Source organism: Phyllopteryx taeniolatus, chromosome 13 (genome assembly GCF_024500385.1).
Source record: "Phyllopteryx taeniolatus isolate TA_2022b chromosome 13, UOR_Ptae_1.2, whole genome shotgun sequence".
Lineage (NCBI taxonomy): Eukaryota > Metazoa > Chordata > Actinopteri > Syngnathiformes > Syngnathidae > Phyllopteryx > Phyllopteryx taeniolatus.
The window spans coordinates 6,920,314-6,940,372 of NC_084514.1; the positions used below are offsets into that span (position 1 = coordinate 6,920,314).

The 20,059-nt window shown below is 40.0% G+C and overlaps 1 protein-coding gene across 6 annotated transcripts in view; it reads right to left on the reverse strand.

The window, feature by feature from the left end:
* Window positions 1-429: 429 nt before the first annotated feature.
* Window positions 430-20,059, reverse strand: part of stxbp6 (syntaxin binding protein 6 (amisyn)) — a 51,711-nt gene continuing 32,081 nt past the window's right edge. For 5 of the 6 annotated variants that reach the window (XM_061795660.1, XM_061795657.1, XM_061795658.1 and 2 more), the window contains exons 3-7: window positions 13,799-13,929; window positions 13,546-13,711; window positions 10,418-10,516; window positions 4,599-4,756; window positions 430-1,780 (exon numbers count right to left, since the gene is read on the reverse strand). In XM_061795660.1, the coding sequence (XP_061651644.1) occupies window positions 1,757-1,780; window positions 4,599-4,756; window positions 10,418-10,516; window positions 13,546-13,711; window positions 13,799-13,929 (578 nt within the window). In that variant the 3' untranslated portion in view covers window positions 430-1,756. The remainder of the gene's footprint in view (window positions 1,781-4,598; window positions 4,757-10,417; window positions 10,517-13,545; window positions 13,712-13,798; window positions 13,930-20,059) is intronic. The other variant, XM_061795663.1, reaches the window with a different exon arrangement.

The following is a 20,059-nucleotide window of genomic DNA, read 5'->3' on the forward strand; positions in this document are numbered from 1 at the left end:
AAAAAAAAAAAAAAAAAAAAAAAGTTAACATGAAAAATAAATGCAAAATGAAACAAATGTGGAGATGCATGTTTTTCCATTGAATCGCGCTTGAATGTATTTTACAGTATGGGCTTGTACATGCAAAGGTCAACCACACGGGGGCAGTCCTGCACCGTATACATTGCACAAGCACAACGATAATAATTTCTATTAAGTTAAAAAAAAAATAATAATAATTCCCTAGAGACATCAAAGTGGAAGAACTACTGTTGGGTCTGATGTGGGGGCCAAAGAACAATCTCCAGCGAATAATAATTGAGGAGTGATATATACAAAAAAGAAATACAAATAAAAAAAGAAAGAAAAAAACGACTTAATGGCTCACAAACTATACATCAATATGAACATAAACAGGACAAAGCAATAAAGCAAAAACGAGAAACGGAATAGGCTTATTTCTTTTTATTATTCAAAACAAACATCCAAAGTGTTGCGTTAGACGGAGGAAGTGAAAGCACGAACAATTTTTGCTGAAAGAGTGCATTAAAATGTCAATTAGAAAATACATTTGAAATCAGATACATCAGAAGTCAGTAAAATAGCTTTTGATGAGCGACCACCGTTACAGAAGCAGCAGCCATGTTAGAGCTGGAATCGAGACATTCGAAGTGAAACCGGAGGAGAAAGGAGTCACCAGTTGTACAACACGGACCAGCGAAGACTGACACGTTTGGCTTTTTGACACATGGAAGCTAAGCGGATCCAGGCGACGCAGGCGGCCTCCCGCTAACACAAAAATTCTCCGATACGCAAAATAATACATTGTTCTTCAAGTGCAGGACGGTCTCACAGAAAAACAAAACAAACGGGAATAAATATTTACGTTAGTTACATTAGCTTCGTGTGCTAACCGTTCACTAGCCAGCAGTCATTTGTTTAGGATCAAAATGTAGAGCGTTTTGTGTGTGTGTTGTAACGTTTTACATTTAATTAGCGGGTGGATTACAGTCAAAATAACTTCTATTGGCTTGACAATTTTATGTTAACAAAAGAAAATTTGGATCTTTATTGACTGATATTGTGCATGAGTCCGTCTGTTTGCAGCACTGAGATAAATTGTAGACTGTAAACTTCTCGCGCTAGCTGCTAGCTTGATGCCAAATGTTTGTCAATTCATTTTTTAATCAAACCGATCTTGGAAGTTCCACTGTATGTGCAATTTATTTATTTTTTTAATACTTGCTTTGTATATTGTGAAATGTTAAACAACAACAATAGCCGACTTCAAAGCGCGCCGCGTCCCAAACTGACGGTCACTTGTGGATTTATCGATCGCAAAGCTGGAGCGAGCAGATGTTCTCCGTTTGTAGCACGGTGGTGATTATTCATTTAGGCTCTCCCCCAAGGGCGTTGTCTAATTATTAATGTGGAAACGGGACTGGCTTTAAAAAGGGAATGTCTCTTGGTGTGTGTGTGTGTGTGTGTGTGGTTACCACCCACCAGAGCGCACATAAATAAGTAAAACTGTCATAGAAAATGGTCCACGTCTTTGAGTCATGGCTTGTCTGTGTGAGAGGTTGTTAACAGAAGCATGGTATCTGACTCCAAGTCAACACTTTACCGCTTCTTTGTCTTCTTCAATACCCTAACTTAAATATTGTAACGTCTTTTTCAAAAGCAACACAAATCCAGAGTCCTGGAGAGCGAGTGGCGATTGGTGATAAACCCCCACCGGCGCCCTCCCGAAGACAAGTTGGTTTTGGCAGTGGTTGTTTTAACACTTGTGCTTCATGGCAAGCTGTAGGGAAAACACAGTAAGGGTGGGGTTTGGAGTATATGATTAGAGATCAGGGGGGAAAAAAAATGTCATTGACTCACAGAGCAATAATCCATGTAAACAACAACACAATCGTGTATTGTGTTGTTTGATTGTAATAAAATGAGACATGTGTTTTAGAAGTACGCATCTGTGCAATAATGTAAATACATCCTGTCTATTTCGTCGCCCGAGTCAGTCGCAGCGACGTCTTTGCAAGTATCACAGCCTATGACACACACACACACGGAGTGTAGGTCAGTACGCTGATCTGAGACAGATGGGGGCAGTAGAGTGCCGCACAGCAACAAGCGCTCCTGATGAGAACCTCTTCATCAATATTGGAATTGTATAAGCGAGAAGACTAAGTGACTATAAGCTAGTATTAAAGATCGAATATACACTGTCAAAATATCATCGTAGAGTTAAATGGTTCATGCGGCGGATGGCGGAGATGAGTGACACCTGCCAACGAGTGAGATTCTGCGTCAGCCACTGTTCAAAATGCATCACGTAACAGGGAGGCCAATCTGCCATTAGCAAGACGGGAAGACTCCTCAAGGAACGTGCAGAGATGGCATTTTTATTGAATACTTTTCAAATGCATTATAAATTGTTGAGCGTTTAAAATTGTGCTTAAATTTACAATATGATTTCATTTTCACGTGGTCTGTAAAGAAACTATGGATTTCTATTATTTCTGCGAAAGTTAATGCAAGTTTCAAAGCTTGTTTTGCATCTGGAAAAATAAAGGAAGACCCAGAATGTGAATAAATCAAGACCTCTTTTTCTACAAGTATAGGGGGAGGCGGGGGGTGGTAGTGGTGTGGGGGGAATTTGAGATTTTACTTTAAGGACATATGGTTCAGCCCTAATTTAGCTTGTCAAGCTGACCACCCACCTGTCCTTAATGACGCTCCATACATAAACATACTGTGCAAAAAGGTCATACAGATGGCTTCTGGACAATATTCAAGCAAACGCAATGCAAATATAATCAATGAAGGCTTGCCAAAGTGTAAACAGGGGCTGCCTGGGTGGCGTGTGATGCATAGTGATATTAGCCAGACAACTGCGGTGTAACCATCATAGTCAGCCAAACAGCAAATTGGGTATTTCCCCTCATTTTACGTGTTAACAGCTAAATTGAACATCATGCAATGTACTTGGGAGAGATATGGAATGAACATAGGGCGAGGAAGTGTAAATGATTGGAGCGGGAGACATTATGTGGGAGCAGTGAGTTAGTCATGGTCATCATTATAGCTGCTAGAAAAATATACGGCTTGTACTTATATAATGTATTCTACGTAACTATAACCTAATGGAATAGTTTTGTATATGTATATTAATAATTATAGCTATGGTGTATATATATATATATATATATATATATATATATATATATATTTAAAAAGTTTTTTTTTTTTAAAGATTTAAACAGAAAACAGGTTTTTTGGAACCCATCTTCCATTATTTGTTAAAATACTCACCTATTTGCTATTTTTGTGCTCTTTCTTGAATGCTTTAAGATGTCACAAGATGGCAACAAAGCCCTGTCTAAATAGGAATTGGTCTCAAGAAAGTATGTCGAAGTGCTACGCCTCGACTGAGACAAGCTTTGTGCGTCAGACAGAAGCGTGGGTTTGTTAGTGGAGTCTTCGTTGCATGTGCATGTAGACACAGGTCAGGTGCATTTTTCAAATCATCATCTCCAAGTTATTTCTTAATAATGTTGGAAGATGAGCTTGAAATGATATTTAAGTGTTTTGGGACCGTAGTTTGTGGTATATTTACAGTTTAAACTATTGATGTAGGCCAGTGACTCTTGAAGTGTGGTGGGATGCGGGCTCCCTCTAGGGGTACTCAGTATGTGGTGAGGGTCTTCGCAATAAATGTATTTAACCATTACATTCCAAACGGTGGATTTTTTTCTGCCCCAAAACATTCAGTTGTATTTAACTTTTAAGCAGAACACAATATCATTGAATTATAATTTAAGTTTTTCCCCCCCCCTGTATTTAAGCGCAGTGTTAATATTCAAACTGTGCATTACGTTGCAGTGGCTCACAATGATATTAAATACAGTGGAACTAAAGTGTTACTTTATTGTGAGCATAAAATTTTGAGTTATGAGCGCTAGCTATGGCGGAAGTGATGTGCTTCCTTGAAGCTGTTTGTTGCCACTCCCAGTTTATTTTCAAACTAAACATGAAACAAAGAGAATTACCGGTTGTGTATTGAACCACACCACAACAAAGCATCCAACAATATTCACAGGCATATGGTCTTCTTCTGTTTCATCATCAAATCTACATGTAGTAAGTCTGAATGAATTATACTGCCCCCTGGTGTTCAAAGATCACACACCAGAATGCGCAGCACACTGCCCATTGAATTATCATGATGTACAAATTGAATACTTAACATTCTATTTAAGTATGTAATTACTGTGTTTTTATAAAGTACAATACTGTAGAGTGCTATTTAAAAAAAAAATAAAAATAACACGTTACAAATATTTTTGTTGGTATTTTTTGGCACCCTGCATGGATTAATGGCATTTCCATTACTTTATATGGGGAAAGATGATTTGCGATGAGTGTTTGAATTAAGACTCATAAGTCAAAGTATACTTTTTAGGAATAAATACTGTGGCCAGTTCTGCTAATGTATTTTAATGTTGGCCATGATGGTAGAACTTGGAGAGCCAACAATTTTTTGAGGTGGTACTTGTAAAAAGTTTGAAAACCACTGAACCAGGCATTGTAGCACATGTCAAAGGCGAGTGCGGCCCCACCTTGTGCGCTGTGACGGAAAACTGTTCGGCGCTGTTCATCATGTCGGCGGTCCTCTCCTCGGCCCGGCCCAGTCGCTCGCCTCGCTCGTTCAGAGCCTGGCTGGCCTTCTGCACGGCGCTCGTCACGCTGTCTGCGGCCGAGTGGAGTATACTGTTGCCTGATGTCCGCCGGGGAGAAGAGAAAAGAAAAAGCAATGGACATGATCAGTCTTGGGATAAAATCGTTGTGGTGTATTTACAAATGATGCAGAGGTATTTGACGACTTTTTTTCCCCCCAATGTTACTGATATATATTGTGGGCGCTTGGTAGTGTAGTGCTTCACATAGGTGTCCACACTAGTCCAAGGTGAGGCACACCTATCGTCACCGGTAGGGGTTGGACTGAAGCGAAAAGGTCTGTTGCATGCTGGACTGATCGTTACTCATCGTCATAAGATTGAAGAAAGTCATTTCCGGAAAAGGCACAATAATTGGAGGAGATATGCCATAGATGGATGGTGTGGACTGTGATTTTTTTAGACCCTGGAGTTAGGGAAAACATGTTTTTTGAAAGCACCTGTGCAGGTTTAAGCATAGCCTAACAAGAAGGTAATACATTGAAACGTGCAGCACCGTATGGCTAAAAGTGGACCTCGGATAGGGCGGCTCCTGGGATATTCATGGAAGCCCCAAGTGTGGGTTTTGCCTTGACAAGCCATCCATCTACAGCACATCAACGGGCTACTGCACTACGCGAACAGCAACTTTGCAGCTGCCGGGTTCCGGCCGGGATGTCATCTCTCATTTTACGAAGACACGTCCGGGAGAATATTCCCGATCATTCAACATATCGTGTGTTGCGCGACAGCCAGGAAGCAAGCACACAAGGACAGCTGGTATTCCTTCCGAGGAGGTGATTAATCGGAGGAGGAATGGCATTCTTGCCCACTTCCTGTCTGGAGAGAATAAAAAGACAATTCCTCTTGAATTCCACTTCAGACGGATCCCTCGAAATCCCTTCAAGGGAGTCCAGCAAGTAATACTCCCATCATCGTAATCATCCCACCCTGCTGACCCTTCAGAAGTGTGTGCCGGGGAGAACATCTCCATCTTGTCTTCACGCTGCTCCGGTTTCTCCCAAGGCCCGCGTCGTCACCGGCGTGGGCTTCCCCCCCAGGGGAGAAGGTAATTGCAGAGAGGCAGGGTGGAGACGCTGTGGGAAGGAGCTGATTGGAGTCCGTGGGAGTGAATTATGCTACTAAAACCACCAGCAAGTCTCCAGCGAATTCAGCTCATTGAGTAGCTAAATGATTAACTCCACAATTAAGTTTTTATAATGTTTTATTTGGCTTTTTGTAGTTGTGATGCCACCACAGAAGGGCACCATGGTTGGCAAAGAGAAACAGTACAAACGATTGCCATAGAAGCGGAAATGGATGGTATCGCGAGGTAGTGTTAGCTTAGTGACGACAGTGTTACAAGCATCTTATCTAATTTATCTCTGGCTTTTATGGGGTATTTTGTTGCGTTTTTGCCAAATCGTAACTGTATTAAAAATACATACAGTACCTGTATATATTTTAAGAAAATATAAAGTTAATTTTGTTGAAATATTAAAGAAAAATCCATTTTTAAAAATAATTTAAGTTCGTTTTTTTTTATTCAAATACATTTAACATTTTAGTCATTTTAATTAAAATGACATTTTAAAGAAAATTAAAATAAAGTTTTTCAATATATCTACGAATAATTATATTGAAGCTATTATTACAATTGTATTCTTTATAGAACATTTTAAGATTCTTTTTCACCCACAGACTAAAGGTGGAGTTGTCGTCAGTCAATCACAGGGTGACAAAAAAAAAAAAAAAAAAAAAAATGGGTATTTGAGTGGTAATTGATCCCATGTCCGCTACTGTACATGGAAGTCAACAACGTGAACCACAACACTACCAATGGCACCCAGTCCAGAGCAAAGGTGGACTACACCCTAGACTAGTTGTCAGTCAAAACAGGGTGACTGAATAGAGAATTTGATTGGGCATTGATACATGCCAGCGCCATGATTTCCTATGGTAAAATGTGATTCCCAGTTGGCATGGCAGGCTCCGCTGCTGTGTTGCTGGGCAGAACAAGCACATCCTCACTGCATGAACAGCAGAATATCTGACGCCCTCGGCAAATTGCAAACAGCCTCGTTAACGCTCAAGAGCGATCATATAGGATGGTTACGTTGCCGAGCGCACACGGTCAAGTACGTCAGAGTGTAGCCTCTTATCAGTGCCGTGCAAGGATAACGCTGGGGGGGGGGTAGGACGTTCGTGTGTGGGTGGCTCGAAGGGAAGGGAGACTTCTTTTTACAATCACTGCACTCAAATATTGGCAAGCACACGCTTATCTGCACTTCAACGGGTTCCATCAAAATAATCTCCTTAACGAGCGGCGTATTGTCAGGGGAGCTTCGGTTACTCGTGTTCACGAGCGGAAGAAGCGATGAAAGCCGTCATGGACGCTTAAGAGATGGCATCGTCCTGAGAGAGATGCACTTCAGAAATGATAGTTTTCAATAATTCCCAAATTCAATTTCCTATTGGGCGATGGTTATCATCAAACTCAAAATTGTAGTTTGATGATTAATTGTTGACTTGAGGCTGATTTTTGGAATGTCAATCCATCCATTTTCTATACTGCTTGTCCTTAGAGTCGCGGATGAGCTGTTGCCTATCCCAGCCGATTTGAGAAGCACTGTAGACTCTGGACCGGACTTTTACAATTTTATAATTAGGTTGAACTCAAACCTGTACATTTGTGTTTATACACGTTATACCACCACCTGATTATTATTATTTTTTCCGTTTGAGACAGATTTCACCAGAAAAAGTGTAGTTGAGCACAAAATTGTAAAAATTCTGATGATTTGACTGCTGACTTGAGGTGTACTTCACCTGCAAATTTAGCTTGAACTGAAACTCGTGCTACTTTTTGACAACGGTTGACTTTTGAGCCATATTTACATTTTGGTTGAACTAAGAATTGTACAACTTTTTGACAAATGACTTAATGTATGTGTTTTTTTTAACCAGCTGCTGTTTACTTACAGTAAATCTTTGATGTATTCTGGGGGAAAAAAAAAAGTTTAAAACTATGCTTCTGCCTTCATGTACGTGCTATGAAGGCTGCCATTTTTAGGTTCTTTCACGTTCCCAACATTGCGAATTCGCAGGAATGTAACGTGCATTTGCCAGCTCCAGTTCATTAGGCAGCTAAGGAAACCACACAGAGTTAGTGAATATTCACCAACAACAAGAGACATCTTATCACTGTCAGGCGGAATTCCTTGCATCTCCAAAATGACAACTTTTCAGGAAATCAAAAAAACGCCATTTTACTTGAGTTACCAAACACCGCATCGTTCATCATATACCATTGGGCACAAACATTATCAAAACAAGACCCCAAAATCATGTTAAATCACACATTTAATACATTAGAGGGAAAAAAATCTCTAATTTACTACGCTCTCATGGATTAAAATGGTCGAATACCCACTGGCGCCAGGCATCCAAGTCAGTCTGAGCTTGCAAGGGCCAGACAACAAGCCTTTACTATTTCCAAAAAACAAATGACTGTGGTGAATTCATCTTGCCAAACTCTATTTCAAAGGTCATAGAGCAATGAATGATGCAGTAAGTGGAACAATGAGATGACTAAAAGCAGTTTAATCAAAGGAAATTAATTTGCGGCTGACACGGTTTAGTGCACCAAAGCATTACAAGCGATTACCGACTTACTAAAATGTAACTAACCCAAAAAAACTATCCAGACTGTCAAACTTGAGGGGATGATTATACCGTATAGCTTTGCAGAGTGAGGGAAGAGGTAGATTTTTGCCCCACTTCTCAAAGAGTGCCGCGTTCAAGAGCATTAATAGACTTGTTTTCAAGTTATTTCAATACTTTAATTATTGTGTAAAAATAGATGGCGTGGGGACAGAATAAATTCAATGGAGCGCCCTGGTTGCAGGTAAACATCTACTGGCGCTTCAACATCACTTTCGGTCTCCGATTTGGTTATCCCTTGCATTGATTAATTAATGATTTTCTAACTTTTATTCCACAAATGCAAAATTAATCAAAGTACTGTCTTTTGACCAGGGCTGGCACATACAATGTATTGTTGATTTAAATTTTGGGAGGTTTAGTAACCCTTCAAGGCATACTTCAGCAGAAAACATTCGTTTTCATTCAACTTTCACATTATTGTTGACTCATGAGGAAAGTTTCACCAGAAAATATTGGCTGCGCTCAAAAAAATTGTGCAGCTTTTAGGTCTGAATAGTGTGGTCATTTTCTTTATATTCCTGAAGGGCCTGTTCCAAATTAGGTTCTCCATATCGTTTTCTTAACTCGATGTATGACGTGGTGGTGATGCACTCCACTTCATGCCTGTCATGGCCACCTCCCTATCCTATCATATACCTGCATTCACAAGTGCTGCACTCACTGCATCTTTCATAAGATCATCGTCAGCTTTACAGATGCCCGTTTAGAAACATCATTTTCATCATTACAGTCCCGACTGGAGAGAATTTGTCAAAGGCAATGCAGCAAGACGGGCGACCGCGGAAAACGATTATCAAAGACCACTCCATCTTGCGCTGCGCTTTGGAATGTAATTTTTCTTTGGGTGCATTTGTCAGCGACACGCAGTGAGGGGCCCCGGGGACAGTGAACATAACTCACAAACAACCTTTGGGGGCTAAAGTGGAAATCCTTACCAGCTTGTACTCCCCGCTGACAGTGACAAGTCATATCAGGTCGGTGGGGGGGTGAGGGTGATTTTGACCTTGCGCTCACTGTGAGCATCCAGTTATATTAACAACAGTGTCGGCCTTAAAAAAAAAAAAAAAAAGACAGCCGAGGTCACTCGCAGTTATCCTCTCAGAGACCGCAGCAAGGTGTATTCAATGTCTCCTTAAAATAAAAAAAAATTAAAAATGGTTGTATATTTACTGAATTCCTGCATATAGTGGCTAAGTGTGTTGATTTCCTCAATCGCAGCTGGAGCGTGCCTTGTTAAAACACAGTTTTGGAATACTATAACAATATTACAATTGATGTTAAGGGAAACAGGAGTTTAACACTAAACAAAAATAACTACTTAAGAGCAACACACGGAACAAATAAGTTGTGTAGCTACCCAAGACAAACGCGCACAACATTGCGACTGACCACAACCACAGTCTATCGGAACAGTAAATGTCTCATTTGTCTTCATCTTTGACTCATTTACATGTGCCAAGTGTCCAAACTATAATTCATCTCCCAGACTGTTTACGGGCTTCGGTTGGGGTTGCTGTTCTGGTCAGCAACACATGGGCTCAGTAGGTAACTCTTTGTTTGTGGGAAGAGTAGTATTGATGAACTGAGATCATTACAGTTACTACCAATCCTTTGTTTGTGATGGAATGTGTTTTTTGTCAACCCGAAAAAGAAAAAAGAAGTGCTAGTCCACGGGAAAAGCAAATCATCTAAATTGTTTTTGACTCGTTAACATACAGTGGATTTTAATTCATCTGAGAGACTGTTTGCATGCTTTGATAGGAGCTGTTGTTTTGGTTAGCAACTGAGTTCAAATCATTAACTCTTAAATGACCGTGTGTGAATGATAGCATCTATGAAGTGAGATAATTAAAGGTGACTACTTACTACCAATTGTCTATTCCTGATGGGAACAGGGAGGCATAAATTTGAGGGAAATGTGTATTGATCTTGGCACCTAGTGACTATTTGGGGCACAGCGCCTTTTAGAGGGAAATGCAGTAGTCCAAATGTCTTACCTCGTCTTGTGAGATGACTATGGTGAGCAACCAGATCTTTCCTCACTCTGTTCATAAACACTTTGCAACGGACAACGACTGAATCTACTGCTTGGACTTCTGTAGTGAAGAAATATTGACAGTAATTATCCATTTTGATGATTGTAAAACATTTTGGATGAAATTAGTCGAGTTTTGGGTTACTACGTTTTCGGTTTAGTACGAAGGCTGGAAATGTTCAGGAATGGTATGCGGTCACTTTTAATCTGAAATAATTTAAATTACTTGCAATTAGATGAAACATGAGAGAAAGTGGGATTTATGTGGATGTTAAAGTCACGGATGAAAAAGGGGCTGATTTAGCATGGAGTGCACCGTACGTCTTGTAGAGGTGAGCCGAAACGAGTCATCTGACACAACAAGGCACGTTGGTTGCACACGCACGCGCACACGCACACACACACACACACGCGCGTGCGTGCGTGCGTGCAACCTTTCCGACAGGCAGGAACTCTTAAATGGATAAGGAGGGGAGATCGAGGAAGGTGACATCGTTAAGGCACCTAGTGCAACTCTAAAATAAGCCTTTAAAAAAACAAGAACCTTAAAAAGAAAAAGAAAACAGCATGGTCATGAGAGACAGGGACACTTAAATGGATGGTGAGGGGAGATTGAGGTAGTTAAGCACCTGTTAGAACGCTAAAATGAACCCTTTAAAAATAAATAAATACAATTGTGACAACTACTACTAAAGTGCAGTATAAACATTGTTTTCTCCTTTTTATGTTTTGCACCATCCCAATATTTTGCACCTGGTAAGATCAATGCCCCTTTTATGAAGCCTTCAAACCCTGACGCATTTGGATCGAAGACTCCCAAGTCTATCCTTCTTAAAGCCTGTGCGCCATAATTCCGGTCTAATTTTTTAAAGGGGTGAGGCAATGACAGAAGTCTCAGCAGGTAAGAGTCCCCCACAGTTATGGTCCCACACCTGAGCAGCCTCATGGTTTTTGTTTTGCACTGGTGTGAGACTTAAACTGGAGTGGACAGGAATGTTGGACATCCAGCGAGGCTACTGCCACAAGGCAACGTTGGCGTCATTTACACACAAGAAGAAACAAGAGAGCCCTATCAGATTCTCAGCGCACTTTGACCTCAAGAAAGAAATTCAGTAGTACTTTGACAAAACTTGAAGTCACTTAAGCCATAGATCTTGGACTAGGAAATTCCAAGATGAATCAGTTTCTTACTTGAACAACTAATGTGGCAAATATCGTCGCTGTATGACAACAAAATCGTCCGGTCTATTTGACTTTAACATAATGACAATTTCTGTGTTCTTGAACAGTTAAATAACCAACAAAAGTGTGTATTGTGCTGTAAGATATGAACCAAAGATGTCAGGAAATGTGACCTGGAACAGCTGAACTTTATTTTGCGAGGCTTTTTATAGCCACTGTATTTGTGGACATAAGGAAGTCAAAAGTAAGACTGTTTATAGTGTCTTTGTGAACACTACTTTGTTCAAATGCAAGCCCTTACATGAACAAAGTGTGAACACATTATGAAGAAATAGCCAACAACTGAATGAGTATTGATGGTTCCACCCAAATAAAACAATTAGTTAATTAAAAGACGTGAAGTATTTTTTTTTACTTTAATCCCTCAATCCGTACCAGTCGACACAGCTTTCTACGATATGATTGCTAGAGCAGTAAAAGACTTATCGATGCTACAGCGTCACTGTTTGAAAAACCTCGCGACGACTTGTAGTCTTTGGGCAACAAAGAAACTCGAGCTCATTACAAGCAACTCTGATCTGAATCGCTACTTCTGCCAAGGAGAGAAGGTTAAGTGACTCGGCATGTTTGGGGAGGGCGAGATGCGTTTCTATTAACAAGTCCATGAATAATACAAAAGCGGAACAGTGCTCAAAGATGAGAGTTGAGGGTAAACAAATCAATATCTGATTTATCCGGACAGGATGCTACATTCTCTGCTGGCTTTATGAGCAAATTATTTACATCCTTGCAGTCAGGAAATGACAAAATTGGCTGCTGGGGTTCAGATCGCTACGCTGCGACTATACACAGATTGATGCATATAATATTAAGGTTATTTCAAGGGGCGGAAATGAACGGTTTCTTTGACAAACAATCGAATGAATAGAGCTTTATTTCAGCTCCCATGTTAATGTTTTGCAATGATTCACACAAGTAGGGATGGGCATTGGCAAAATTTTCTTGATTGACCTTGGGGAAAATTAAGTGCAAATTTTAAGTATACGTTTTGAAATCCCGTTTTCAAGTCTGTGTCATAATGAGACGACTAATTTTCCCGGAGGACTCGTGTGCATTTGCAAATTCTCCGTTATTCCCTGATAAACTCACTTATTTGCTGTTTTTGTGATCAGGCCAAAGCCATTTCTAATTTATAAATATTGCTTTGGTTCAATTCGGTGGCATCTTGGTGGAAAGTAACTATTTTGAACTCAAGGGAGGAGCTTCATTCAGTCCCATGAATTTGGTTAATGTGAACATGAACATTGGTTGCATATTATTAAAATGTGGTAATGTACATGTTCAAATTAACCAAATTCAAAGGACTTTTTTCCCAGTGTTGTCTTAAAAAAAAAAAAAAAAAAAAAGGCTTCTGGCATCTTGTGGCATCTATAGGCAATAGCATCTATAGCCGCAGATTTTAGCTATTCACAGCAGGGATCGGTCCGTATCCCCTACCAAAAGCGGGGTTTACGTTAATATGCAAGGAGCAGAATTCTTAAGCAATTCATCGATTTATATATTTTTGAAAATATTTTAGGATTACCCGTCTGTCTGTTTTGAACTCCAATTTTGACACCTGTGTTGTACTGAGCAGATGTTCATGCAGATGCAGGCTATAGTTATAATTAATTCGTAACGATCACAGAATTTATTATCCATAATTAGAACAATGTTAGATAGACAAATTGTTTTGACCATCACTTGAACAGACGAAAGAAAAGAGCATGCATTTTCATACACTTCAGGTGCCGGCTGCCGTCATACATAATTCAAAACAGGCAGCACTGGAAGCCAAAACAACATGTAAAAATGTGGCAAGTGTTTTTAATTTTACTATTATTATTATTATTTTTTTAAAGGTCTCACCTCCCAGCAGCTTGGACTGACAGTTGACAAATTCTGGTTTTCGCATGGGGATGTAGCGCTGGCAGGTGTGGTGAAGAATCTGGACAAAGGTGCACTTCTCTCCCGCAGAACCGGCAATCCACTGGTCCAAGGCGTTATCGAACGTCAGGTCAAACTCCGGGGAGTCCTTTGCAGGAGTATAAGTGAGAATTTGTTGCTCAAAGACTAATGTTTGTGAACGTAAAACTATCAAATTGAATTTAACAGGGCTTACTTTGTCGGAGTCAATGCCATTGACCTGCCGTAGTTGGTCGATAGTCCACTGTGAGCGTTTGACAAAGCCGGACGATCCTTGGAACTGCTTCACTTTGGTGATGGTGACGTGGGCGGGCTTCTTATTCGTCACTGCAAAAGAAATGGATCGAAATTATATATGAGAAGGTTCAATTTATCGGGATGAGTGGACAGGCCAAGAAAATGTCACAAAGCATCGGTATGTTCAAGTCAGAGACGAAAGGGGATACACGTACAGTAATTTAAGCCCCACTGTGAATACCAAAAGACTGCAACTCATTGACCCAAATACATATAGCCTTTATTGATATTTTAAACCATAAATTAGGGCCGGGGCAATATAGGCTTAAAATAAAATCCCGCCCCCCACACCCCCCCAAAAAAAATCCGATCTGAATTCTCCACCCTTGAATTTAAAAAAGAAAAAAGAAATCACAACATTCAAAACTAGGAGAAAGTCGCTCTTTAAACACAATCCTTAATACATTTTAATAAAACATTTTAAATGTTCAACAATTTAAAATTAATAAATTTAAAATTCTCTATTTGGTATTAATATGTAACAACAAAACTGTCACTGAACAAAACATGAATAATAGGAGCTGCTTTCATCCAAAATTTACCTTTGTCCCTGAAACTGTAAAGAAAATCTTGCATACAGTATGTAGCACTCCAGGTACATGTGACAAAGACTCTCCATAACAACCCGGTCTAAACTTAGCACCTCCCCGAGATACAAGCTCGTCTCTCAGCCGAGATGTACCACTTCAGCATACATACTTGGACAAAATGTCCTACTCTCCTATTTAGACAGGGCACGATCTTGGGCCATTTTTGGGAATTTCAAAAAAAGCACAAGACAACGGAAATGCGTGAATTTTATTGAAATTCAATTAACATAGGATAGGTTTTTTTTTTATAAATGCAAACAGGTGACTTAACCAGTAGTGAACTACAAATGTGCGGGGGATCACTATACCAACAATCCGGCTGATATGAGGATTTCCCCTTTCTTCCGATTAAAGTTAAAAGGACTGCCTTGTGTGAGTCTCACATTTAAAAAAAAATTTAGATGTTAAAGAGGTGCGTACCCCACTTAAAATGAACTGATATTACTGTTTATACAAATAACAAAAGCAACTCCTTCCTTCCAACTGCTGAATCAATGTTATAAGGTGTTTCCAAACTTTGTATTGGAAGAAGCGGTGTTGGTTTATCATTCTGTTGACCTCCTGTCCTCAACTGTCCTCTCTCCGACAGAATTACATACACTTCCTTTGGACGTCCATGTTTGTTTACGGATCATCCAGGCTCATAGTGTGCTTCTCGGAGACGGCCTGTTCCTTTTATTGCTTTTACAACCCGGCGAGTAGACCTCCGCTTCCGCCATCCGGTGTTATCTATTGTGTCGCCTCAGATAAGAGGAAGTGTTCGGGTCACTTTCTCCATTGTTGCGCCGTTCCGCCGTGCTCCGAAAGTCGTGACTATCGCTGGCTCATGTCATGTTCCATCGTATAAGCCCCCGCTCTCGTTTGGTGCCCTTCAGCTCTGCTAGCAGTTTCTTTAGATATGATTTATACAAATATGGGCAGGGCCCATTGTTGCATCAAGTGATAAATTCGGTGAGCGAGCTCCCCGGTGAGCTAGGGGATGTTTGGGTATGTTTCGTGCATCCATTTGGACAGCTGCAGCTAATACATGAGGTGTTGGCCTGTGGTCACGGGAAGGAACAAAGGCTGAGGGAAAGCCACAAGCATGACCAAACAGACGAGGTGAACGATATCATCACAATACAAAATTTCTAGGGGCCCAAATAAGATGACAGCTGGATTCAATGGAGCAGTGTAGAGGAGGGCTGACGACACTAAAGGTGCGTGAATTCACAACGGAATAATTTATTGCATCTGTTATTGTATCTTGAAGAGAACTAAAGCTGTTGCTGATAAATGATGGTTTCCCTCCCACTACTACCTCCCATTACTAGTTGCTAATAGGGAAAAGATTAGGTCGTAATTAATATATCGTATTGCGAGAATAAAGTCAAAATATTATGAGTATTTTCTAAACAATTTTGCATTCAATCGTTAACATTATAACTTTATCCTTGAAAAAAAATTCGTAAAAAATTATTTTTTATTTTATTTTATGATTGTTTATTTACAAAAATATTTTCACAAAAAAATTTGTAAAATCTAGGAGTATTAAGAATTCAGAAAAAAAATATTTTCCACAAAAAAAGTGTTTAATCTTGTCTTTGTAAGATTTGTAGAATTAAAACAAAAAATAGAATATATTTTTTTGCGTATAAATCCGGCATTAATATCGCAATATTAAAAACAAATCTCAAATAAGACTATTTTCCGAATATGACATCTTGTCTGATCTTATTCATGTAACAAAGTCCCTGTAAAGTTCAAATGTCTTGTAAACTTTCTTGTTAGTCTTGTTACCAACCTTGCCTAATTAGAATGAAACAAAAAAAAAAGTCAAATTTATTAAACGAAGCTTCAAAATCGTGAAAATAAATAAATAAAATCAAGCTATTGTCTCCGCTCTCAAACGCTGTGGCCATGTCTGCTGAATACGTGAAACCATGCCACGCTGAAAAATGGATGCTACATCATCTAGCATCTTTCTTATGCCTACACATACTGTTGAAGTTTACACTCTATATAAAAAGCAACATACTGTATGACATGAAACCAGACTAAACTTCATGTCTGACTTCACTTAACAGGGTCTTTAAGATTTTTTTTTTCATAAAAATACGACTTTAATCGATGTATTGAGGGTTAGGGTTAGACCTCAAGAAATACGAGTACAGTATTGACTTTTTCCCCCTTAGATTGTATTTATTTTCATTTGTGGCCCAAAAACACCTTCATAATAGACTGGCTAGGAAACGAAAGAAATGTGGAACAAAAACAAGCTTTGAGAGGCTTTATCAAACATATTCAGTAGTTGCATATTGACCGACGCCAGCCATTGCAAACAAACACAAGGGCGCTAGGATTGGAAAAGCAGTTATGTAACAGTGAAAATATGTGACTCACAGCATATTCACTGGCAGCCTTGTTGCAGCGTTTGCTTGTTTTAATTAAATAGGAAGTCACGTGATACCTGAGACTTTATGTTGGAAAGAGTCTGTCTGAAGGCCATGGAACATTCCCGCATCGGCAGCAAGGTCTTAAAAGTGTCAGACAAATTTGAGGCTCTCAAATTTATTTTATATTCAGTTGACTTTCACTTTTTGTTCCAGCTGCCTTAAATATTAAACAATGATTTAAGGTGAGAAGCATAGACTTGACCGAAACATGAATCAATCCACGGAGAGGACGCGATTCAAGCCCAACAACAAATGTTATTCATCTTCGTGACAACCTGGTTTATTGAGAGCTCAAAGGTTGCATGTTGATGGGACTTTAAAACTGGAGAATGACACATCTCCCTCAACTGGAATCTCGCATTGTTCAATCATAAAATGTATAAATTGAGTAACAATCACAGTCTTGCCAACACTATTGTCACCATGCTTGCTGGGTGTCTGAGTAAGGCCCCGCTGAGGTTTCTTTTCCATGTTCCGATGGTGACGTGGCCACTTCCACATGTGGATTAGTTCCTTGTTGCGTTTGGGCATGAATGTCACTGCCCGAAGGGGGGAAAAAAAAAAAAAAAAAAAAAATTTCTACTTACGACAGACGTTCAGCTTCCCAATGCAAAAATATTATCACACTTGTGTTGAGACGGGGAAAGCAAGGGGAGCGGTGACAAAATAGCACGTTATCATATCGGACTGAGAATCCCAGCTATAAGAGTATGGTAAAAGCAAATGACAATCTGATGTAGGAAACAGATGGCGAGTGTGAAATGCATAACCAAATTGAAAATGACACCATTCAAGCTAACAGAAAACTGAAAGACAAATGATTTCCTTTGCCAAACAGGATAACAAGCCATCTTACTTCTCTTTATCTTTTGTGCTCAGGCTGTAGCTAGACCTCAAAGAGAAACTGGCACATAACAGAAGTTGACCTGTCAATTATCTGACTTCTCAAGTAGTATCAGAGGTAGAAAACCACTTCTGTGAAAGGATAATCTGTAATGCCAGGACAGGGGTGTAAAGTCTTACTTCTCACTTCCCAATTGTCCATGTCCGAGAGAAGTATTTTATACTTGTGGACCCGGTAATTTTACACTCGAGTTAGCAGAGGCCGCTGCATGTCTCCATTTTAAATGTTGAGTAAGTTGGTCGTGAAACTCAAAATAAAAAAATTAAAATTTTAAATCAGCCTGAACCAAAAACTATTTTGCAAGCCCTACTATTACGTGTGTGTCATTAATAGTAGCCATTTATGTCATAAGGGGTTCAGGTAGCACTGACACAGACTTGGGGGGGGGGGGGGGGGGGCTGGCGGTGAGGTCGACATGGTGATTTTGATGCCTTCTGAGGTTATAAAGGTGAGACGCCACCTCTTTGTAAAGGCATTCCGCAATATGGCACACTTGGGAAACATTACCTAGAAGCCATCCATTCGGTCATTAGCAGAAGTACCTGCAATGTGTGAAACATTGCTAGCAGAGTTAATGCGTTACGGGGAAAAAACCAGTGAAGGCACAGAAGTTGTCCAAATGTCTTACAATTACAGATCAACATCATCCACTCTGCTGTAGTTGTTATCTTCAGAGAGGCTTTTATAATCAGCGCCGGCTGGACCAGCATGAACAGCGCTGAACAAAAGGCCTCTTCAGTCCTTTCACAAGGTTTGAACACTGTGACTCCTGTGTACGAGGTCAGCTACCAGGCAGAATGGTGGCCATGCAGTGACAAGACACAAGTTGTCAATAGGGTACACCGTTGTAAACAAGTAGCCCTTTAAGAGATTAACGGAGGAAAACTAAATAGCCCGTGTAGACACTATAATAAACATCAAGTAACAGAGATGCTTCGGTCGTAGTTGGTCTGAAAATGTTTGGTTGTGTCATGTCAACAAGCGAAATTGAACTTTGGAAAGAAAAAATAAGTTGTCTTTCGTCCACAGTTGTAGGTTTTATTCACTCTGCTTCGACACTCACCCTCATTCAAACGCATTCTGGAAAAGAAACAAATCAACGTGGAGCTCTACAAAACGAGTGCACTCGAGGGGAGGCAAGGCTTTTGAGAGTCAAGGCATTCAAACTTAGTTACAACTTTATTTGTATATGTTCAACTAACTGACACTGTATTAAAAGACACTTGTGTTTTTGTTTTGAATAAATTAAACCCGCTCCAAGGTGTCTTGACATGTAAGATGCCTTTTTCAAAATACCCTCAACAATCAAGAATTACAGGTTGCTCATCAAATTAAAAACTAAAGTAGACGGGTAACTGAACATTCCATCTTGTGCCAAGTGATCACAAATTCTTACACCGCTCGTAACTTAACAAATTTCGTGACAATTGTGAACGGAGGACCCCCTTGTATCGTTAGTGGCTGATTACGTGACCAAAATGAGTCCCATGTATTGACCAAACATTAACACTAATCGCAAATCAGCTTTTTCTTTTCAAACTTAAGGCCATACCTGTACGCTTGATAAATAACATCTATGCAGTGTTCTGCTTGTTGCAGGTGAGCTGTGCCACGCAAAGACGCTGCTGACGACTGTGACATTTCGCACATTTCCCCCAGTCGACATGCATAGTCGAACTTGAGTTGATTAATGCAGCAGCATGACGAGCAAAAGTCAGCCCGCTCAGTCAAAAGAGTGGTGGAATAGGAAATGAAGATGCTCAGAAACCAATTCGGTTATCCGCAACGATGACAAAGTTATTGTGTCCAAGGTTATATTCCTGCACCTACAAACATTTGCAAGTCATATAAATGCACATTATTGCCGACCCGACCCCCCCCGTCCAAGTTTGTCCATCACCCTGTACTCCTCGGACCACTAAATAGTGCTGCTATTGAGGGTGAGCCAAGTCCACACACACAATGCATTCCTCTGGAGATCAAGCGCTACGATACAGGCAAATATTTGATTATACCAGGCCTCTCTGTCTTGAGCATTCTTTCCCTCTATGTTATGGATTGAATGTGCTTCTCTAGTGGCACTCAATAACTCTATTCATTTGTATCAAATGTCAAATTTGTATGTCTTGTTTAGGTTCTATGTCATTTCTGCCTGTGTACTTTGGGCTCTTATTGCTTTGGCTCATTGCAATTGTTAAATGAAAATCAGCCCCCCCCCCCCCCCCCACCCA